This window comes from Fomitopsis serialis (assembly GCF_022376445.1).
Source record: "Fomitopsis serialis strain Sig1Antser10 chromosome Unknown B0H18scaffold_11, whole genome shotgun sequence".
Lineage (NCBI taxonomy): Eukaryota > Fungi > Basidiomycota > Agaricomycetes > Polyporales > Fomitopsidaceae > Fomitopsis > Fomitopsis serialis.
Window position 1 is genome coordinate 343,092 of NW_025954971.1, and position 20,077 is coordinate 363,168.

At 55.6% G+C, this 20,077-nt stretch overlaps 7 protein-coding genes across 7 annotated transcripts; 4 read left to right on the forward strand and 3 right to left on the reverse strand.

Moving 5' to 3' along the window:
* Positions 1–99: 99 nt before the first annotated feature.
* On the forward strand, positions 100–1,680 carry B0H18DRAFT_987469 (uncharacterized protein). The gene is made up of 5 exons (XM_048044850.1): positions 100–184; positions 241–312; positions 377–717; positions 770–1,508; positions 1,558–1,680. Exons 3-4 carry the CDS (start codon positions 389–391, stop codon positions 1,494–1,496), a joined length of 1,056 nt encoding a protein of 351 aa, XP_047897166.1. The 5' UTR covers positions 100–184; positions 241–312; positions 377–388; the 3' UTR covers positions 1,497–1,508; positions 1,558–1,680.
* A 682-nt stretch (positions 1,681–2,362) lies between these two features.
* B0H18DRAFT_1208592 (uncharacterized protein) lies at positions 2,363–4,125 on the forward strand (the record flags this gene model as incomplete). The annotated part of the gene is made up of 8 exons (XM_048036280.1): positions 2,363–2,386; positions 2,448–2,610; positions 2,867–2,952; positions 3,029–3,100; positions 3,156–3,269; positions 3,322–3,380; positions 3,437–3,846; positions 3,878–4,125. The coding sequence occupies 7 exons, from the start codon at positions 2,363–2,365 to the stop codon at positions 3,828–3,830; spliced, it is 912 nt and encodes a 303-aa protein (XP_047897167.1). The 3' UTR covers positions 3,831–3,846; positions 3,878–4,125.
* A 176-nt stretch (positions 4,126–4,301) lies between these two features.
* On the forward strand, positions 4,302–7,629 carry B0H18DRAFT_987479 (uncharacterized protein). Its single transcript, XM_048044851.1, has 5 exons — positions 4,302–4,326; positions 4,377–4,655; positions 4,709–5,382; positions 5,432–6,530; positions 6,581–7,629. The coding sequence occupies exons 2-5, from the start codon at positions 4,421–4,423 to the stop codon at positions 7,375–7,377; spliced, it is 2,805 nt and encodes a 934-aa protein (XP_047897168.1). The 5' UTR covers positions 4,302–4,326; positions 4,377–4,420; the 3' UTR covers positions 7,378–7,629.
* Positions 7,630–8,367: 738 nt separating this feature from the next.
* On the reverse strand, positions 8,368–10,136 carry B0H18DRAFT_1115972 (uncharacterized protein; the record flags this gene model as incomplete). The annotated part of the gene is made up of 5 exons (XM_048033337.1): positions 8,368–8,727; positions 8,782–8,867; positions 8,928–9,306; positions 9,375–9,432; positions 9,490–10,136. The coding sequence occupies 5 exons, from the start codon at positions 10,134–10,136 to the stop codon at positions 8,368–8,370; spliced, it is 1,530 nt and encodes a 509-aa protein (XP_047897169.1).
* Positions 10,137–11,504: 1,368 nt separating this feature from the next.
* B0H18DRAFT_987492 (uncharacterized protein) lies at positions 11,505–13,587 on the reverse strand. The gene is made up of 6 exons (XM_048044852.1): positions 13,118–13,587; positions 12,741–13,053; positions 12,617–12,683; positions 12,188–12,563; positions 12,035–12,120; positions 11,505–11,979 (listed from the first exon to the last, which is right to left on the reverse strand). Exons 1-6 carry the CDS (start codon positions 13,407–13,409, stop codon positions 11,821–11,823), a joined length of 1,293 nt encoding a protein of 430 aa, XP_047897170.1. The 5' UTR covers positions 13,410–13,587; the 3' UTR covers positions 11,505–11,820.
* A 450-nt stretch (positions 13,588–14,037) lies between these two features.
* On the reverse strand, positions 14,038–18,466 carry B0H18DRAFT_53016 (uncharacterized protein). Its single transcript, XM_048038480.1, has 8 exons — positions 17,291–18,466; positions 16,645–17,040; positions 15,922–16,571; positions 15,674–15,859; positions 15,501–15,620; positions 15,345–15,449; positions 14,499–15,291; positions 14,038–14,444 (listed from the first exon to the last, which is right to left on the reverse strand). The coding sequence occupies exons 1-8, from the start codon at positions 18,420–18,422 to the stop codon at positions 14,200–14,202; spliced, it is 3,627 nt and encodes a 1,208-aa protein (XP_047897171.1). The 5' UTR covers positions 18,423–18,466; the 3' UTR covers positions 14,038–14,199.
* A 139-nt stretch (positions 18,467–18,605) lies between these two features.
* Positions 18,606–20,034, forward strand: B0H18DRAFT_987505 (UNC-50). Its single transcript, XM_048044853.1, has 8 exons — positions 18,606–18,854; positions 18,907–18,962; positions 19,014–19,039; positions 19,094–19,159; positions 19,215–19,335; positions 19,395–19,604; positions 19,653–19,693; positions 19,749–20,034. The coding sequence occupies exons 1-8, from the start codon at positions 18,720–18,722 to the stop codon at positions 19,874–19,876; spliced, it is 783 nt and encodes a 260-aa protein (XP_047897172.1). The 5' UTR covers positions 18,606–18,719; the 3' UTR covers positions 19,877–20,034.
* The last annotated feature ends 43 nt before the right edge of the window (positions 20,035–20,077 follow it).

The window sequence follows — 20,077 nt, forward strand, 5'->3', positions numbered from 1 at the left end:
TCGGCGCTTGCGCCGCTACGATATGCTAAGCGCCGACGGTCGCGCTGCCTCCCGCACGTGATCTCGATCACTTCGCAATGGGCGCCTAATACTTGTTCATCTCGATTCTCGAAGTCATCGACGGTCGGAGTCCTACTACTTACCGTCACAAACTAATTTCACTACACAACGCCAGTATTATTCAGTACGTGGCATTGTGAAATGTGGAATCGTATCTCTCCAGCCACTGACTCTACGTAGTCGACCCTTTCTTCGCTCCTCCTGCAAACGGACCTTCAAGGTCGACTCGGATTCAGACAGCCTCGTTTTTGTGTAAGCTCCCACTAAGAGCTTGTCCTTAGGAGTCGACTGAAAATTTCGGTGTCCATCCACACAGTATCTCTGAGCTATGTCTGTGAACTCTCGAAAGTCGCGCAAGCGAGCGCGCGCCGACATCGACTCGGAAGATGAGTCGTCGGCGGCAATGGCGGCGAAGGAAGACTTGAAGCACGACGACCAAGTATGGTTCGACGACGGCAACGTAGTGCTCGTCGCAGAAAGCATCGCATTCTGCATTCACCGAGGCTTGTTATCGCTGCACTCGGAAGTGTTCCGCGGCATGTTCACAATGCCGCCCCCTGAGAACGAAGAGACTGTGGCCGGATGTCCTGTCGTCCGAGTCTCCGACGCAGCTCAAGAAATGCGATATATGCTGTGGGCACTGTACAATGGCAGAGCGTAGGCGAAGCAGCCCTCTGTGTACCTATCAGCTTACGGATAATGATTTAAGATTTCGAAATCCTCGAGCGCAGGTTCCATTCAAGGTCGTCGCGGCTCTCCTTCGCTTGGCGCATAAATATCAAATCACTTACCTCCGGGAGGAGGCGCTGGCCAGAATCAAGACCGTCTATGTTGACGACTCTTTGGACTTCATGACCGAGGAATGCCCATCGCACCCACTTCTCACGTACGAAGAGGAAGACGCCTTCGATGTTGTTCAGCTGGCTCATTTAACCGACACACCGTCACTTCTCCCCGCCGCGTTATACCTCTGCTGTGAGACCGAGCCATTCTGGGAGCCAACAAACATCATCAAGAGTTTCCTCTCGAAAAGGGATGAAGAGCCGTACAATCTTCTGTCCCAGGAGGATGTTTTCCGGTGTCTTGCTGCGCGTCCCCAGCTTGTGGAAGCGAGGTTAGCGGTGTTCAGCTATATCTTTTCAGACGCAGGGGGCATGCAGTGTAGAGCCTCTGGGCTTTGTCGTGGAGCCCTCGCTTTTATCAAGAATAGGTTCTTTGAGGCTCAGTCAGAGGTCCCAGAATGGCCTGTCAGAATTGATTGCCTATATCCGCGCGCGGACGACGTCATGAGCGACACATGCTACTCAGGCCAATATTCCTTCTGCTCCTCCTGCCAGACGTATTTCAAGGGGAGGGACAAAGACATACGGGAAAGAATCTGGTCGGACTTGCCGAGTTACTTCGGTTTGGACATACCAGGTTGGGTGAAGCACTGATGGCTCGTGATGGTAGGTGATCATACCTCCACCAAGCGCTTCCTGACGATTTCTTTGCTAGGGCGGATTTGGCAGTCTCTGACGTTGAGTTTTTTTGCCGCTCTGGCTCATCTACGCATGTCCTGTTGATGTGCGGTTTGTTAAACCTGCTTCATGTGTCAACCAACCAAATATCTATCCTCGCACACGCAAACAACTTACACAAGAATAGGGCGGGTCCACGTCTCATTGATCATTGCCGATTGATGGAAGCCCTAGCGCATCGGGATGTCGGTGTCGTTCACAGAACATTCGATTCGCACAGAACATCTCATCTCATACAACCAGTTGACAGACGTCACCGACTCGAGCTGCGTATGACGGACAATCCTCAGAACCCGCCGTCGGGCTGGTAAGCAATGATCAATCGCCACTTCTCATCATCCTTCTTCTTTCCCTTGCGAGCCTTTCGCTCCTTCTTCCGCTCCTTCTTTCGCTCCTCCTCCCGTGCTTTGCGCTCGTCTTTCTGTGCTTTGCGCTCGGCCTTCCGCGCTCTGCGCTCCTGCCGTCTCTGATCCTTCGTCGCATGTCTCCCGCCAACCTGTTTGTGACCTTCATCTTCGGAACTGCTTGAGCCACTGCTGTCATCCTCGTGCACGGTCGCGTCTAGCGGGGGTGCACCGTCAGGTCCATTATAGGTCCACGAATCCTTAGCAAGGACGACGGTCATCCTCCGCGGATGGAAGAAATACTGTTGAGCGACGTCATGTACCGCGCAACACTTTAAATGTTCATCGACACTCGCCACGTTGCACAGATCGATCAACTCGCCCACAGCGCCAGTTTTCTTGTTCCTCATTACATGCTCGATTCCCTTCGTCACCAGGATGCCTTCGCCGTGGCGTACATCAGTATAGGACTCGGACCCAAGTCCATGCGAGAGCTACTCACCCGTGAGTCCGGCATGCATAGATACCACTGGGCAAGCATTTGAAGGAGGTCGAGCTCGCGAAGTTGGCCCAGCTACAGGAGAGTCGGAAGGCGGGAACACCCGCAGGGGAGCCCAAGTCGAGGAAGAAGGGCGAAGGATCTGCTTCTGGGGCGGCGGTCCGCGCCTCCAACGAGGAAGCGGAAAGTGGCGGAGCGGGACAAGGAGGATAAGAAGGACAAGGATAAGGAGTCTGTAACGAAGTCAGCCACTAGCAAGGTATGAACATCTGGTAGTACGTGATTCGCTAATTAATCACGAAGCAGACGAAGAGATCCCGGCCTTCGCAGGCTCACGGCAGCGACGCTCCCTCGCCAGCTGTCTCGCAGCGAGTAGCAGCGGGCCCATCTTCCCCACGTCGACCACACGCATCTCAAGCGCACTCACGCAGCCTCTGGATCAGCTATGCAAGTTCCACCACCGACCATGGTTGCGCCTCCGGTACCACAGCCGCTAAGTCCACCCGACGAGACGCAGTTCTTCGATCGCGTCAAACACGCGCTGGATAATAGGGACGCGTACAATGAATTTTTGAAATCGAGAACTCGTGTCGCCAACAACTCAGGACCAGATCAATGCCCGGCGGAACACAGAACGGGTGGTTGGGCCTGACGAGAACATCTTCCGAATAGACTGGGTAAGATGCTCCGCGCAATCTGTACAGCGTGTTGATGAACACGACTTGGCCTTAGCTGCCTGACAGCAAGATGGTGACTGTGCAACTCTTCGGGAAGGATGACTCGAGGTTTGTCGACTCCGAGGCGCTCACTGGACGGTGGCAAGCATACGTTCAATCATACGTATCAGTAAGCGATGTCTTTGTCACTAGCCTGTGGCATTGCCTGACCACAATTTCAGGACGACCGGACACAAGGGGTCCCTACCCGCGCAGGTTCTAAGCGGCCGTTCCTCCGGAAGTGAGTCCTGTCCAAGGTCGCTGGAGTGTGTTTGGTATTGATACTGACGTCTTTAGATCGAGGTTACCAATTGCAACAGATGAAGTACCCGAGGTCGTTGCGCATGGCGGGTTGGAGATCAAGGTATGCGTACGGACGTACCGGCTCTTCTTTGTCTCCGACACCGAAGACTATCTGTGGCGCGTCGTCGACTCAGATGAGATCTCTTCTGCGCGCGAGAAGGGACGGATACAAAGCAATAAGAGACGGCAGTGGTTGGAACGATTCGCAAGGCAACGGGAGGAGCCGCAGCAACGGAAAGAGCAGAGTAATCCCGATCCTTCCGTCGCTCCTCCTGGCCCGGAGGCTAAGTCGAAGTCTCCTGAAGAAAGCCAGCATGACCAGGAGGCTCCGCGGCCTGAGGGCGAGCCTTTCCTTACGAAACCACAGGAGTCCACTAATGTCGCTTGAGGACCTTCATGATACTCCGTTTGCTCGGTGGGCCCATTCATTTGCACCCTGTATGGATGCATATCCGGTGATCTACCTTCGACCTTCGTCTGTTTCCATGTTGTGTTCATGTACGTATGTATGTAGTACAATACTATCACGCTAGTGAGGGATGTTAGTGAAGACATGGTACACGTCCATCTGGACAATCCCGGCGCTTGAGCACTTGAACGTTTGAAGACCTTCACTCGAAATGCCGCCATTTTGCCCTCGTACCACACCATTAGCTACCACCCCTCAAACTGATCCCATTGCTTGACCATCACTATGTACGCCGCAGGTATAGACTACTGTACACCTGCTGTACACTCCTAGAACGGGACGCAGATCTTGGGCGCGTTTTAACGCCCATGCCGGCGTCTGCCGGGTCTCCCACGGTGCCATCACTGATCGTGGCTGCTTGCATTGTCTCCCCGATTTGGTAGGCGTTGCTGAACTTGTACGACCACGAGCCGCAGTGCGTTGTTCTCTCTGACTCACCGACCACAGCGCTGAGTCTGAAATCAGGCAGCCACACGCTTCTCTCACCACGCGCAGGCGTGTATATAAAGATGGACGCGCCCCAGGTGCAATGTTGTCGTCCGCTCCCACTCGCAGGCATCTGGCCACCGCTCGCTCTGTGCGCAGAGCCACCGAGTCATCCTCTAGCTTTCTTCATCCTCAACTTTCAACAAGTCGAGCCTCCACAAGGTATCCGTCGCCGTCCCGGTCGCAAGATGTTCTTCCTGCGCTCGGCGCCGCCCGGCCCCGGCCGGGAGCCTCGTACTCCTCCCAAGAAAGAGAAACGTAAGGATTCTGTTTCGGTGGTCTTGATCATCATGCTAACTTGAAGATTTCAGAGCCCAAAGTTGTCAAGTCTACGCCCCACAAGATCAGTGCCGTTGATAGCGTCCAGGACGCCAGTTGTATGCTCTGGCAACCCAGGCACGATGAATTCATTTACCGGGAGTACACCGATAAGATTCATCGGGACGTTGGTGTCGAGACGTTCATACGCGCTGTGTTCGGCATCGGCTGGGAGCACATACCACCGACTCCGTATCGCAGGCAGGCTGCGAAGGCAAAGGACGCCGACTGCTACTCGCTCTTGGGGGCCGATATCAAAGAATACCGTACTAGCAGCGACGAGAGATCCAGCTATCAGCCGCTTAACCTTATGGCCAATGGATTTTTGACGCAGCTCTATGGCCCGAACGTGGAGGGCGGCCACGACACTCGTCAAGCAGCCGACGATACCGAGGCGCGTCGGCAACGGCTCCTCCATGTCAAACAGCACTGGGATCGCCCCGACCGTACGCCACGCATGTACTCGGGCCGCTTCATTAAACACGACTGCGAAGCTATCAACGTCCGCAAGTCAAAGGACAAGCCGGATGGCACCTACGGCATGTCGATGGGGAAGCCCGTGTGGGAGTGGGAGTTGGTCCCCATTGAGGTTGGGAAGAACCACGAAAAGATCAAGAAGGCGAGTGACGTATTTGTACGCTGCGAGAATGGTACATTCACTATATCGGTTCGTCCCATCCTACCCCACTGGTCACCACCAGCTGATCTGCCCACAGCAGGCCACTCGTCCCCGCTCTCAAGCTGAGGGCGAAGTAGCTGGGAACAGTTCTGCTGACAAGACCGGATCGGACCGTGAAGGCCAGCCCGTATCAGAGGCGAGGAACGAGGCACCTGAGGACGAGATTGCGTCAGATGGTGAGGTCGAGGCGCTCCTCGAAGACGATGCGCATACGTCGACCGCAGACGTACCGCAGGAGACCAGCGGGGCCGTTTCCGTGAGCAAGCGGAAGCGCAAGGCCGAGGAGGAGGTCCCGGCACCCGGTTCCAAGCGCCCGCGGCGTACTACGCCTGGCGGACACCGCCGCATGTCCTCCAAGGAGGTCCAAATCGTGCGATACGTGAACCACATTATGTCGTCCAATGTCCGCTCGTATGCTATCGGACTCCTCATCGAAGGGAACGCGATGCGAGTCGTCTACGGTGATCGAATGGGTATCGTGTTCACGAGGGCGTTCAAGTTCCTGGACAAGGAAGCCCATCTGTTTCTCCTAGTTCTTGCCGCTATAGGAGGCGCAGGCGTGCACGATTTGGGAATCCACCCGATCCTCAGCTTCAACGAGCTCAATAAAGAACGAGATGTCTTCCACCCTGACCGGGGCTATGCGTTGTCCAAGGCGCTTGTTCGACTAGAGGTTCGGGATGCGCAGGGTGTCTCACGCCAGCTCGAGTTCGACATTGATGAAGCCGACAAGATCCGCCCTGTCGACACCGCTTTCGGTCTCATTGGTCGAGGGACGACGATAATCGCTGTAAAGGCCAAGGGTGGCCCAGCGCTCGAGATGTGCGGGTCGGAACCGCTCGTTGTGAAGGTGGCGTGGCCACACAAGGCGCGTCAGGCTGAAGACAGGATGATACGTACTGTTCGTCGGCAATTGTCCGCGAAGAAAGCGAAATACCTGGAGTATGTCGTGGACATGAAGTGCGCGGTCACGAAGAGCATCGAGGAGATGGACCTGCCGCGTGTTGCGATGGGGACCTACCCCGAGGAGCAAGACCTGCGCGTTTGCCGCACTCTGATTTTCAAGCGCTACCGACGCTTGGAGGACATCGGGTCTGCGGAGGGTTTCCACATTGTGTTTGTGGATGTCGTTCGTGGTACGTCGTATCTAGTGCCTAGCCAGAGTTCTCACTGACGAGTCTTTTAGCTCATTACTGGGTGTACGAAACGTCGAAGATACTTCACCGCGATATCAGCACCAACAACATCATGTGGTTCATGAAGGATGGGCAGGTTGTTGGCGTGATCTGCGACTGGGATCTCGCGGAAGATCATAGCAACGGCGATGTTCGAACTATTGAACCCGCGAAAGCGGCGAGCACTTCGTGGTTACCATGGACGCGCACGGGTGCAAAGACGGCCGATACGTCGAATATACCGAAGAGTCAAGCCAACGCTGAGCAAGTTCCGGGGTCGACGACTGTGCCGTCGGAGAGCGAGCGTCTGCAGAAACCGAGATACCGCACCGGCACTGGCCCGTTCATGGCGCTGGACCTTCTACGCGAAGGGGATCCTCCAGTGCACAAGTATCGCCACGACCTCGAATCGTTCCTATACGTCTACGTTTACACCGTCGCTGGATACGATCCGACAAACAAGATATTCCAACCGATCCAGCAATGGCAACTCGACTCGCTCATCGCCATCGGAGACAAGAAGCACAAGTTTCTGACGGATCCTGTGGAGGCTCGTGCCATCTTGTCCTCCGGTCATGACGATTTCAAGCCGTTGCTTGAGCATGGAGCATTCCTGCCGCGGCTCATCAGCGTCTTTGCACACCTTGAGTTCAAGATGAATGACATCAAGCTTCTCAGCATCGATGCAATGTATTACACTTCCGCAGAAGAAGCCGAGGCCTCGATAGGTAAGATTGAGAGGGAGAGGGACGAGATGATTACATACAGTAAATTCATGCGGGTGCTCGGAGCGTCGGAGGATATATAGACTCGGGTTTCTGCCCTCCCTTGACGGCACTTGCGTTGGTCTTCGCATGTCTTGTATACACAGCACAAGCGCGATCATTATCTCTCCTTTCCTTGACTAGATCTCTGGCATGACGTGTCTCATCCATCCGGTGTATATTACGCGGTCTTCTATAGTATGTAACACACGATGTCGTTCGCCACCATCATGATGTGTTCTCAACTCATGGCCCTCGTGCCATGCCGAACATAGCGCATCATCACAACAACGACCATGCTATATTGATCCATATCTATGTGTCTTCTCTCCTGTACCAACCACGACACCAAATGCGGTCACAGCCGTGCTTGACGTATCAAACAGCATACGATCCCCGGGCCATGACTCAAACTCTGTAACACAAGTGCAATGCGTAGTACTGTCGGATCTCAGCCCCGACACACTCTGAACAGCACGAATGTGCAGAACGCAAGAAGAGCGGCGAATACATAGTAGAACACGCCACCTACCCTGTCCTCGGCGCCCCCGAAGAGCGCACTGCGCAGCGGGAGGAAGACAAACCCGACGAGGAAGTTCGCGATCCCTGAGGGTACGGTGCGAACTCAATTACAGTTGACTAAGAGACTGGCGGAAGAGAGCGCGGAAACGCCTGCGCATCGTGCGCGTGAAGTATGGTTGGTTGTAGGATCGTTGAACGCTGTGGAGATGCTTACGTGCTAGTGCGTCGCACCAGACAGTTGCTATGCTAGCATCGAGGAGCAGACAGTCATCAACGGGCGGCGGAGGCTGGGTTTCAGCACCATGATGGCTTCCTCTTGATCATTGCGTTCGGGCTACTCGACGACTCGTAGGGCGAGTTCATCTCCCGCCGCCCATTCATGCAAGCTCTGGCGTAAATGGCACTGTTGACATGGTTGCTAGTGCAAGTGATCACCACCCACAAATCAATGTACAGCATATCCTACAGAAACCGCCAGCTGTCATGCTCGAGCTGCGTATGACGGACAATCCTCAGAACCCGCCGTCGGGCTGGTAAGCAATGATCAATCGCCACTTCTCATCTTCCTTCTTCTTTCCCTTGCGAGCCTTTCGCTCCGCCTTCCGCTCCTTCTTTCGCTCCTCCTCCCGTGCTTTGCGCTCGTCTTTCTGTGCTTTGCGCTTCGCCTTCCGCGCTCTGCGCTCCTGCCGTCTCTGATCCTTCGTCGCATGTCTCCCGCCAACCTGTTCGTGACCTTCATCTTCGGAACTGCTTGAGCTACTGCTGTCATCCTCGTGCACGGTCGCATCTGGCGGGGGTGCACCGTCAGGCCCATTATAGGTTACCGAACCCTTTGCAAGGACGACGGTCATCCGCCGCGGATGGAAGAAATACTGTCGAGTGGAGTCATGTACTGCGCAACACTTCGAATGCTCATCGACACTCACCACGTTCCACAGATCGATCAACTCGCCCACAGCGCCAGTCTTCTTATTCCTCATTACATGCTCGATTCCTTTCGTCACCAGCATGCCTTCGCCGTGACGCGCATCAGTCCAGGACTCTAACCCAAGTTCACGCGAGAGCTACTCACCCGTCAGTCCAGCATGCATGGATATCGGTGCAACCGCGGCTGCTATGCGGTTCGCGGGCGAAAGCGAGCCTGCCACCTTGACATCATGCAGAAACCGCTGCCAGTCGTCTTCAGCAACGTCGTGCGTCGCGAACGGGTGCGGTACAGCCCTCGATGGCGGTGGGACCTGAGGGAATCCCTTGTCGAGGTCCTTGCTCAGGCTCGCAAGGAACGCTGGCTCGAATGGCTCGTATGGCAGGTCCAGACGTGGTGACCGGAGGAATGACGGTGGCGGCGGATCGACGAGCTCGCTGACGCTCTGCCCAGGGGCTGCTTTCCTCAGGTGCTCAAGTATGCCGCCTCCCCCCGCGAAGGCGCAGGAGCCGGGGATAATCGCATGCTGTCCTAGGGAGTGTGCGGCGGCGATCTCAGTATACAGTTTACCCACAAGCCAAAAAAACCCCTTACGGGATATCCCCCACCCGGAGGTCTCATCCCGAGCTCAGGACCAGTGTGGCGGCTTGCGCTACCCACGCATTAAGCTTCGGCCACATGTGACAAACAGAAAAAAGTGAGTACATACCTTGTGTTCGTCTGGGTACTTCCATTGAAGCCGGGACTGGATGCATATCTGGCGGGTGCAGGATAGTCGTCACCATAGAAGGGTGTCCCATCAGCAGCATGACTCTGGTAGGACGTGTTGTGCTGGGACGCATAGGATCTCTGCGGCCGGCTGGCCATCCCGGAAGTGCTCGCGTATGCAGCCTGCGTTTGGCTGGCCATCCCTGTGGGTGGCCCGGGGTACCCAACGTTTGACTGATATGCCCCGCGGCCCGAGGACCTCTCGTTGTGCTGCTGCTGTCCCTCGTAAGGCATGGACATAGAGCTGGCATTATGGACATCGGGTGGTATCGATCGACGCCAATCATCTTGTGCGCGGGGAGGATAAGCGTCTACAAAGGTGCCCCCGAGTCTGTCGGACCGCCTGAGTTCCAGAGACGGTGGAGCATAGCCCTCTGAACGATCGACAGCCTCGGCGTATGCTGGGGGTGGGAGGTCCTCATGGTGGTAACCAATGTGAGAATTGTTGCTGCCTTTCTCGGAGGGTGCGTATCCATGCGTGTCGGGCGGGATCATCTTGCTCGTGTGGAGATGCTGGAAGGTGAAGTTGTGGCAGGACGGTTGGATGAGGTAGATAGCTGAACAGAAGGCTGCCCTTGTGCCGCGCATCTTGGATGGCTCAACGAGATTAAGTACCATGTACGGTAATAGCTGTTAGGTTCTGTATTCCTGTCCACGACACTGCCTCCACGACAGGGAGTACGCAGTAAGGCCACCTCCGCAGCGCTCAGCGCTCACTACCGCTTCTGTCGAGAGTCCCGAGACCTTGACAGCCGACTGTGCTCCTCTACGACTATCGCTATCAGTATACGTTCGGCTGGGGTAACGAACGCGCGGCTATGACGGTCGTTATCGCGGAAAAATACTTAGACTTACGAAGACTTACGACTTACTTATCGCGTTAGACTTGCTGCTTAGTCGACACACAAATTGTACACCTTGGACATACATTGATGCCAGTTTGTACACTCAGACTCTACAACCGTGCTGATTTTGTGCCTTATTACCACTGAATGTGTAAGTTTGCAGCAACAGACACCCGCTGCTCACCATAGGGCGCCTAAGTCCGGTCTGGGGGCTGGCCAATTGCCTAATCCGGAATTATTAGCCAATTATGGTAACTTCATCCACACGCATTATTGTTTATTGCACGGCATGGATAACACGGATCATGACCGCCCGGAAGCCCGATTATAAGACGAAGCTGAGCTGCGAAATGTTTCATAAAACCACCCAGTCTCCATTATTGATGAGACATATGGCCCGGAGTGCTACAGTAGGAGAGCCTGCATGGCCATGAGCCCGCAGTTCTCATCGAAAATAACAGATATTATGACACCAAATAGAAGTGCATGAACCTAATACAGAACTTGTACTAATCACAGAGAAAAAGTCTGGCGCAGCGGTCCTGGCTTCATCCCGATTTGGCAATGACTGCCTCGGGCACGTCGGCCGGGCGCCAATTATACTAAGTCTAAGTCGCGCGAAAGTAAGACTTGTCGGTAAGTATTTTTCCACGAAAACGTCACTCATACGCGGCGCACGTAGTACACAGCCTACGTGGATGTCCAATTACTTCATCACACAGTTGGCCCGGCGTAAACCTTAGACTCTTGTAGGGGCAAAACTCCGCGACCGGTTCTCCGACGCCAACTTGGCGTCGCATCGGCATAACCGCGCAAGGACCGCCTTACGAGGCCATGGCGGAACATATCCACGAAGCGTACTTACCGTGACTTACTAAGTCAAGGACGTGTTGGACGGAGCCACAGGCCGCATCAAGACGCTTTAGTACCCAGACACCGCGGATGCGTTCTATCATCAAAGTTCTGAATGAAGATGCCATCGAACGCCCATGTCTTGTAATCATATCGACACTGCAAAGCATCCGGTTCGCAGGTCTTGTTGGGGGCACCTCGCGCTTACGCCCCGTCCAGTCATACATGGTTATGGCGCAGTGGCGTATATAGACGCGATGCACAGCTGACAGTCTGGGCTCGGGCTCCCAATTATGCGTGACATGTATGCGCGGCATTCGGAGAGTGATTTGCAAGAGGGATTCTCGGACGTACTGCCAGGGTTTGCCAACGTGAATAACCTTCCTCGAACAATAGCTGGTCATTTATGTGATCAGCTTCAGGAGAGGTATGATCAAACGTGAAAAGACCTGATGGGGCTCTCGTCGCGAGCCCTGGCCACGCCAGAATACATCTAGCACATAATTAGAAAACTGCACATACTCTGGGGTATTACACGAGTCACTGCGCTCAAGCGACGTAGGTACAGACAGTCATTAGAATCTGCGATGATAAGCAATGACCAGTCGCCACTTGTTCTGCTCCTGATAGACTTCGTACGTGCCCATGTCCGGCGGGCTTGCACCATCAGGTCCACTGTAGGTCGTCGAACCTTTTGCAAGGACGACGGTCATTTGCCTGGGATGGAAGAAACTCTACATAGAAATGTCACGAAGGATGAAACGGTGCAAGAGACACAGCTGTGCTTACCGCGTTCCATTGGTCGATTAGCTCGGCTACAGCAGTACTCTTTCTACTCTTCGTCATTTGATCAACCCCCATCGACACGAGCGCTCCTACACAACGACAGACATCAGTCAATGATTAAATGATTGAGATACCACATGAGAAAGAGCGACGAACCCACTATCCCGACCCTCCGACCCATCTGTGCCGAGTTGGACGTGAGCGAGCTCGCCAACTTGACATCATGCAAGAACCTCTGCCAATCGTCTTCGAACACATCATGCGTAGCAAACGGATGCGGCGCGACCCTCGATGGCGGCGCGACTAGAGGAAAGCCTCTGTCGAGATCTTTGTCCAGACTCTTGACGGACGCAGGCTCGAAAGGTTCGTAAGAAAGATCCGGGCGCGCAGGGCGTCGGAACGAGGGGGGCGGGGGATCGAGGAGCGCGCCCACGCCCTGGTCTGGCCCGAGGCTGCTCACCAAGGCCCCACTTATCACGCCTCTACCTCTCAATCCCGCAGGGGACGATCGTATGCCAACATCACGGGTATACTGCAGGAATACGCATCAGCGTCACCCTACCCCTGCATGGAGGATGTCCCTACAAGTAATTCCCGAGGTGTCATCCTCGGAGACAGGCGTCCTAGTCCTAGGCGGGAAGAGGGGTAGAGGCTTGTGCAACTCAAGTGTTAGGGCCTCCGCAAACGCACATAGGATACGGGTACATACCTCTCGTACATCTGGTTCCTGTCACTGTATCCAGAAGTCGGCGCATAACCGGGAGACGCATAGTTCATGCCAGCAGGGGGGATCGCATAATCGCTGCGAGTCTGATACGACGCGCCGGGCTGGGAAGCATAAGGACTATGCAGCTGATTACCTGCCCCGGAGGTCCCTGCGTAGTCGGCATACGGTTGGCTGGGCATCCCCGACGGTGGTTGCCCTGCATAAGGCTGGTGGAATCCGCGGGTCGATTCATAGGACTGGCGACCCTCGTAAGGCATAGACGCATCCTTGGTCCACGGCTCATTTGCGGCATATGCTGCAGTCGATCCCTCGGTCAATATACGCCTCGGGAGTGGGTAAGTAGGCCGAACGAAACTTGCCTTCCTCGCGGAGGAAATCGTCGGCAGGAGGACCCCTGTCCGAACGATAGGAGGCATTGGGCGGTGAGCCATACCTAGCCGAGTGATCGTCGACGCCCGTATATGGGGGCGGGACTTCCCCATAACCAGCACCGATGGGAGGATGGTTATGTGGGCCTTTTTCCGAGGGTGCGTACGCGTCGAGTGTCATCGTGATAGTAGGGTGCGGTAGTTGCTGAAGCTTTGGTGGATGTTGTAGCAGGATGATGGGTGCACCGGGGCTGGAGACAGCCCCTGTATATAAAGGCTGCATTATGCAATTACGCGGCCACGGTCCCAGACAGGCTTTGTGTCAGACGGTCCAACATTATTACTCTGAAGCGAGCGACACCGCTACGGTAGCGAGACGCCTGTCGCTATAGAGTCTCACTGTTGACAGCCAGCGGCATGATTCGCACTGCATCCTCGAGGTTCGGCCAGATCAATGTATTGCCCTCCGAGACAGTTGCTGTGAACGAGCGGTCGATCGACTGCAGTGGCCGATCGAAGGCCGACCTCTGAAGCGCTGTTAGAGGTTAGACGGCTAGGAGAGCCCGCAAAGCTGCGCTTATGAAGTGCCTGCTAGACCTGCCTAAACAGCAAACCAGCCGATCGACATCACCAGCACCCCACAGCCATATGATGGCAGCGAACGCTCCTGCAGACTTCGTATCAAAATCGGCCAAGAAGAGGCGCGACTCACCTACCAAGGAGATCGTATATTGGGCTTTTCGAGTAATTCGGTCACGTCGGTGTAAGAGGCACGAGAGCAAAGATAGATGGGAAAACGCATACAGTACGGACACTGATTGCGATAGCCTCGACCGTTGAACACGACCGGTGGTAGCCGTGTATCTTCCCTTCATAACCAATATGCTTCCGCGCGAGGAGCCGCATGCTCCCGGTCTCAGGCGGCAGTCGTTGATGACTTGAAGTTGAAAATTGTATTACGAGAGATCGAAGAGCCATTGAACAGCGCGAAGACGAACGCGAACCTATATCATGCGTGACCAAACCCACCAAGACGTTTTCACTGCCATTTTCCGACAATATACGAATCGCTATCATGCCGGGTACCCGCTCCTTCGTCCGCGCTTCGGCCTTGAACCACGTCTCCTTCCCCCCTTGGATCGCGACGCATCGCCTCCTTCCATATCAGTGTCCATCACGAAGTCGCCGTGGCTATCTCCGCCCTGAAGGCCCGGTTGCTTTGAAGAGAGATCCACTCTCTCGCGAAGGGACGCAGTCGAAGTCTCTGGTGCGATAGGCGCAGCGTCATTGAGTGACAGCCTGTCGAGAAGCGACGACCCTGTGCGCCTCATCAGGTCAGGCCGTGCATCGTCAACGCGAACTATTGCCGTACGCCCAGCGACTTCGTCCGGAAGTAGTCTGTCAGCTACCGGTGATTCCTCTGGCGACGCTTTCGTCATCGGGGGCGGACGACGGATACGGACAGGCTTGGACGTCTTCACCGGTTCCTCTAATGGTTGAGGAGCCGGTGCAGTATGCAACAGGCGTACACGATCCGGGTGAATCCTGGTTGCGCTATTGGCGGGGGAGACATCGCGGGAAGGTTCGACGCCTGGGCGATCCCAGGCAGACGCGTCGTCTTCACGGACGGGGGCCTCATTCCGGACGTCACGATAGTCGGAGTGCCGAGTTGGCTCGATGTAGACATCACGATTGACGGGGCGAGGAGGAAGCGACGCAGGCGGCGGCGCCAGGGAAGCGTGACGGTCATTGTACAATGGTCCAAGTCGATCTTCGAGACTAGGTCGCCGACCGCGGGGCCGAACATCCACGGGACTCTTGCGACCGCCAGGGGGATCAGAAAGCCCGAAGTCAGACTGCCGACCTGGACCAACTGAACCTGGCCCAGTAGCGGATCGAGTGGATTCGCGGACGGGCTCCTTGTCTCCTCGAGCATTGTGGTTCCCATTAGATCTCGTGGGTGGGTTCGCACCGTCAGTCGTGCGCCACGAGTCAGGTTCGGTCCTGGCTGGTCGTTCGGGAAGTTTGTGCATAAGTTCCACTTTCTTTGTATCCTTGCTATGCATCTCGAGTTGTGCCGACTCTTCCCTTGTCATCCAGATGCGAGGCTGTGTGTCAGGGGGAATGGGGGCAGATGGCTGAGCATGCTCTGGGCCAAAGCGACTCTGCAGAGACTTTAGTCCTCGCTTAGTTGTTCAACGACTCCAAATTGACATACCACACGAGGGCCACGATCCTTGCGTTCTGAATAAGAATCACCCCGCGGCCGCGAGAGCAAAGGCGGTCGGTCTTCAACTGGTCGAGCGGGCAATCTTTCAACACCCTACAATGACAACGTCAGCAAGGGTAAGAGCGAATGCAAGTAGATACTGACGGAATCAACACGACCAGCGCTCGAGACAGACGGACGACGAATTCCCAGACGACTATCGTCAAGGGGCACGGCCGATCTCTCTGGACTCCCAAATGGCGGGTCAGGCGACAACGGATAGTCCTGTAGCCTAGGTAAGGATTTTCGCTTCTATACTAATGCTGACGCATGCTCACTCTGCCTCTGCCAGGTCCAATGCGCGGAGCTGCGAGGGTATTTGCGGGAGGCAGCCTGTCTTGTAGGGGAAGCGTGCCGTCCGGCTCATGCATAGGCGGTATCTTCCTATTGCCTATGGGGACGAGATTCGTTCCTGATATCGACTTGGGAGGTGGGGGTCCAAATGACGGCTCCTTCGTAGGGTTCTGGAATAGCGATGAAGTAGACATGAGAACGAGGGCTGCAAGACGAGGATCAAAGGACGGACAACTTCGAGTATCGGGCGCGACACCGTTCTATGGCCGCCACGGGGAGTTGACGGGCTGCCGATGTTCCAAGAACTCGCATGGGATGGTGGTGGCGGAGGCAGACCTTGCGTCTCCAGAGGAGGGAAGCGCTGCGAGGGAACATGGCCCATGGGCTCTCGTCCACCTGCCATAGCTCGCGGACCTCTCGGTGCGTCACCAGGTACATCACCCATGCGATCGGCATACATGGACGAACTCGGTCTGGAAGGGCCGTCAAAGCCACGCTGAGATGGCAGGCTAGCCGGACGGTCGACGTCCATCGGCTCAGGAGCGTAGTCTCTAGGACCCTGTGACGGCAAATCGTCAAAGCGGCTGCCGGGTCTACTTGTCAGAGCAGGTCTGATAGGGGGCGGACGACCACGTCCATCGTATTCGACCTCGCCGATAGTTAAAGGTCCCTGGCGACGGGGCGGAGGCGCGTCAGTAGGTACATCGACATATCTCATTGGTACATCGTCTTCGCGCGGCCCTCGAGGGGGTATGTCGACGTAGCCACGCCGACTGCCCTCAGCAGCAGGGGTCGGTGGCGGCAAGAGTTCTTGCACTGGAGCATGGCGAGCCTCTCGGAAACGGGCGCTTTGCGGTGGTAGAGGAACACGCTTGCGAGGACCTGCAACCATGATGCAACAGCGCATATAAGTAGTCAGGCGTAAGATATTCGCGCAAAGGCCACAGCCACTCACGTTCATCTTGAACAGGTGAAGAGAACCCCGTCTGTGGACGTGCTGGCAGTCCATGCGGTGGTAACGCATCTATGGCGCTACCTCGACGAGGTGGGAGATCGTCATCACGCTGATCGTCGACTCGCCTTCGCTTGGTGTCATAACCATAGCTGGGATCCATACTATCAGCTTCTCGCCCTCGACGCTGAGGTACAGAATCGACTGGCGGGTAGTCATTGAAACCACGTGGAGACGATGGCCTTGGTAAAATCGGGGGTCTCTCTGGCCATGCTCTTTGTCTTGAAGCAGGTGGCGGAGGAATCGATGCTTGAGAGCTCCCAGGCGACGAGCCGCGAGAGAATCGACGGGCACCGGGTGGGGAAGGCACACGGAGGTGCGGCGGCGGTGATCTAGTCCCTGCAAGATGAAAACGGACAATGTAAGGAGGGCGACGAACGGAGACGCAGACAAACGAGAAAGTGGAAAAGGGTGACTCCAGGGTGAATGTCCTTGCGCCGCGTACGAGAAGAGGTCGGGTAATGGGAGAAGGGGACTACGGCGCTCGACTCCCAAGGCTTCTCGAGACAGCCAAATCGACCACGTCCTCCACCTCGGGAGGAGTTCACACGCCGGAGACGCGATAGATGGGAGGATGCGAATAACGTACTAGGTGCCGACCAGTCATTGGGACCACGACGATTCGTCTGTTCTCGATCCAAGGATGCGTTTCGAGGAGAGACGTCGAAGTCCATGCGGTCCTGCCGACCACGGGCACGACTGTGGCGAGGCGGAGGGTCCAAGTCCATCGAAATGCGAGACGAGTGGTTGCCACGTCGTACGTCGGCCAAGTCGCGCTCCTGCGCCCTCGGAGGTGTTTGCTCTCTGCGCGAACGCCCAGACCGCTCCTCGCTTCGGTAGTCCCGACGAGCAGGTGGGGACAACGACCGTGTGCGACGCCGCTCTGGCAGCGGACGAGGAGATGGCGCCCTACCTGCTGTGTACGAGTCTGCGTACGCAGCTTGCACTGGTGAGTGGGCTGTCCGACCGTCACGTCTGTCGCTCAGCTCTGTGCCGCCAGCACCACCAGGAGCCGCAGCAGGACGGTAATGTCGATCTTCGTACGAGAGATCGTCCGCAGCCCGTTTCGATTCCTTGCGACCCGTCCGCCGCTCCGGCGAAATAACGCGTCGGGAAGGTGACACACCTTCCCTTCCGCGCGACACGCCTCGCTCCTTGTCCTTCGCCGGGGACGACTTGCCGCTCACCGGTTGAGTCCAAGTGGACTCGTGCGTTTTGGTATTATAGTAATACTGTTCGCCCCCACCGCTCCTAGCTTGTCGGAGTTCCCAGTCCGGAGGAAGCGCATCGTGGTTGCTGCCGGAGACGGGCATCCCGAGGCCATTCGTCCGCGGCTCGCGCTGTATCATGGAGCTAGCCAGAGTGCTCGCCTGAGCAGGAGACGGATGCACAGGTGCCACGGATAAGACAGGTTTCGGAGGAAGTGCATGAGTGAGCTTGCCGACAGACTGAGAACGTCGCAGGTGGGGCGAATCCGGATCGCGAGGTGGCGCCGCCGACTGCTTCGAGCCATAGGATTCTCGCTTGCCATGAGACGTCGAATAAGAATTTGGAAGCTGAGCAGCGACCTCCTGCTCCGCAGCCTGGTACGAATAGTAGTCCTGCATGTCGTCCTCGTCGCCACCAAGCGAGACTGCATCTTCCGCGTCTTCTGGGCCGTGCTGGGCAGTCTGCTCGTCGTCCTCATGTCCCCAGTCGAGCACCTCCGCATCGTCCTCCATGCTGGCGACAATATGCAGATGGTGAAAGTGGTCGTCGTGCGGGGGGAAGGTGAATGTGCACAGAGGGAAGAATGAGGTCGAATACGTATTCGGCATACGCCGAGACTCCGATGATGGACTTGCGCACGATCACGTGCTCGTACTGCGCGAGCGTGACGGTGTCGCCGGCTGCAGGTTGCTTGAGGCAGCTCGACCGGCAGACAGCGACGACCGACGGTGGCGACAGCGACGAGGCTGCATAGACGTCCAGCTGTCGTGTACTAGGCTTTGTGCTTGCACTTCTTGCTTACCCAGGACATGTCTGTCCTTCCTCTCAGTTCACCTACGTTTCCCCGCAATGGCAGTCCAAGTCCAGGACCCATGCGGTCGTCTGGATCTCTCTCGAACCGCATTCCAGTCATATTCAGACGACTCACGCGCTTTCAACAAATGGTGTGCAATTTTCTGACCGAAATCTCCTGATTCCACTCATGCTGGGAAGTAGGACTTCGAGCTGGCGGCTTGGCAACTTACATACCTATGTCTGGCGCCCAAGAGAGTGTGAGCACTTCCTAGTAGAAAACACAAGGTGGCATTGACGATTGCTGCTAGCTATCGTAATGTCTATTTTCATAAACGTGAGGTCAACAATAGTTATCATGGACGTTCGTACTCATGTCGAGTTTATACAGAGACGAAGAACACATGGGCGAGAGACGACCCCGCGATTCTCATTCTCATTTCAGGATGTCTCGCAGGTTCGTCTGGTGCGGTTAGATGAGACAGAAGTGATATTGACCTTAAGATTCATAGTGTCTGCCGTTGCATGGTCCGTGGTGTACTCGTACTCACCGTTCCAGGCAATCGAGCTTGCATTCCTAATGATCCTCCGAGACTACCTCTTGGTCGGTGCCATCATGGCGACGATACTGTGGTATGATTCATAGTATGGCAATGAGTCTTGTGCGAACTGATGAAAGTGTCTTTACTTAGGTTGTTCTCCAACAAAGCTCTACTCAGTCCACCATCGCATTCTGCCCCATCGGACTCGGCGGTTGAGTGGGCGTATGCCTTCGATGTGCATACGAACGCGTTCTTCCCACTTTACCTCACGCTATATCTCGCGCAGTTGTTCCTGGTGCCGATTGTGCTGAGAAGCAATTGGATATGCCTGTTCATCTCCAACACTCTCTACCTCGCTGCGTAAGCCGTCGTCTACATCCAGATGGTATGTCACTCATGCAATCATAGTTTTGCACAGTACACCTACGGGGTTTACTTGGGGCTGAACGGTAAGAATGCTGCGCAACTCTACTCCAATACATATTAATTGACGTCCTTGGTTAGCTCTGCCATATCTTGTTCGCACGGAGATCCTTCTTGCACCGCTACTTCCGCTGTTCACGGGATACATTATATCATTATTGGGCTTCAACATTGCAAAGCATGTTCTACCTATGTATTTCGGCTCGTAACAACACGTATTGTAGCCTTTGCACACTATTATTCTGGGAAGCTGTGTCGATCCGGGTACCTCCTAGGATGCAGTGCGGTACAGCCCGATGGAAAGGCAATACAGAGTAACAAACGGTCTTAATGACGAGGTCTTATCGAATCAGTGGGACATTGAGGCTCCGCTGATGCGTCCTATTAACGTTTGTAATCTGGTCTTTGCT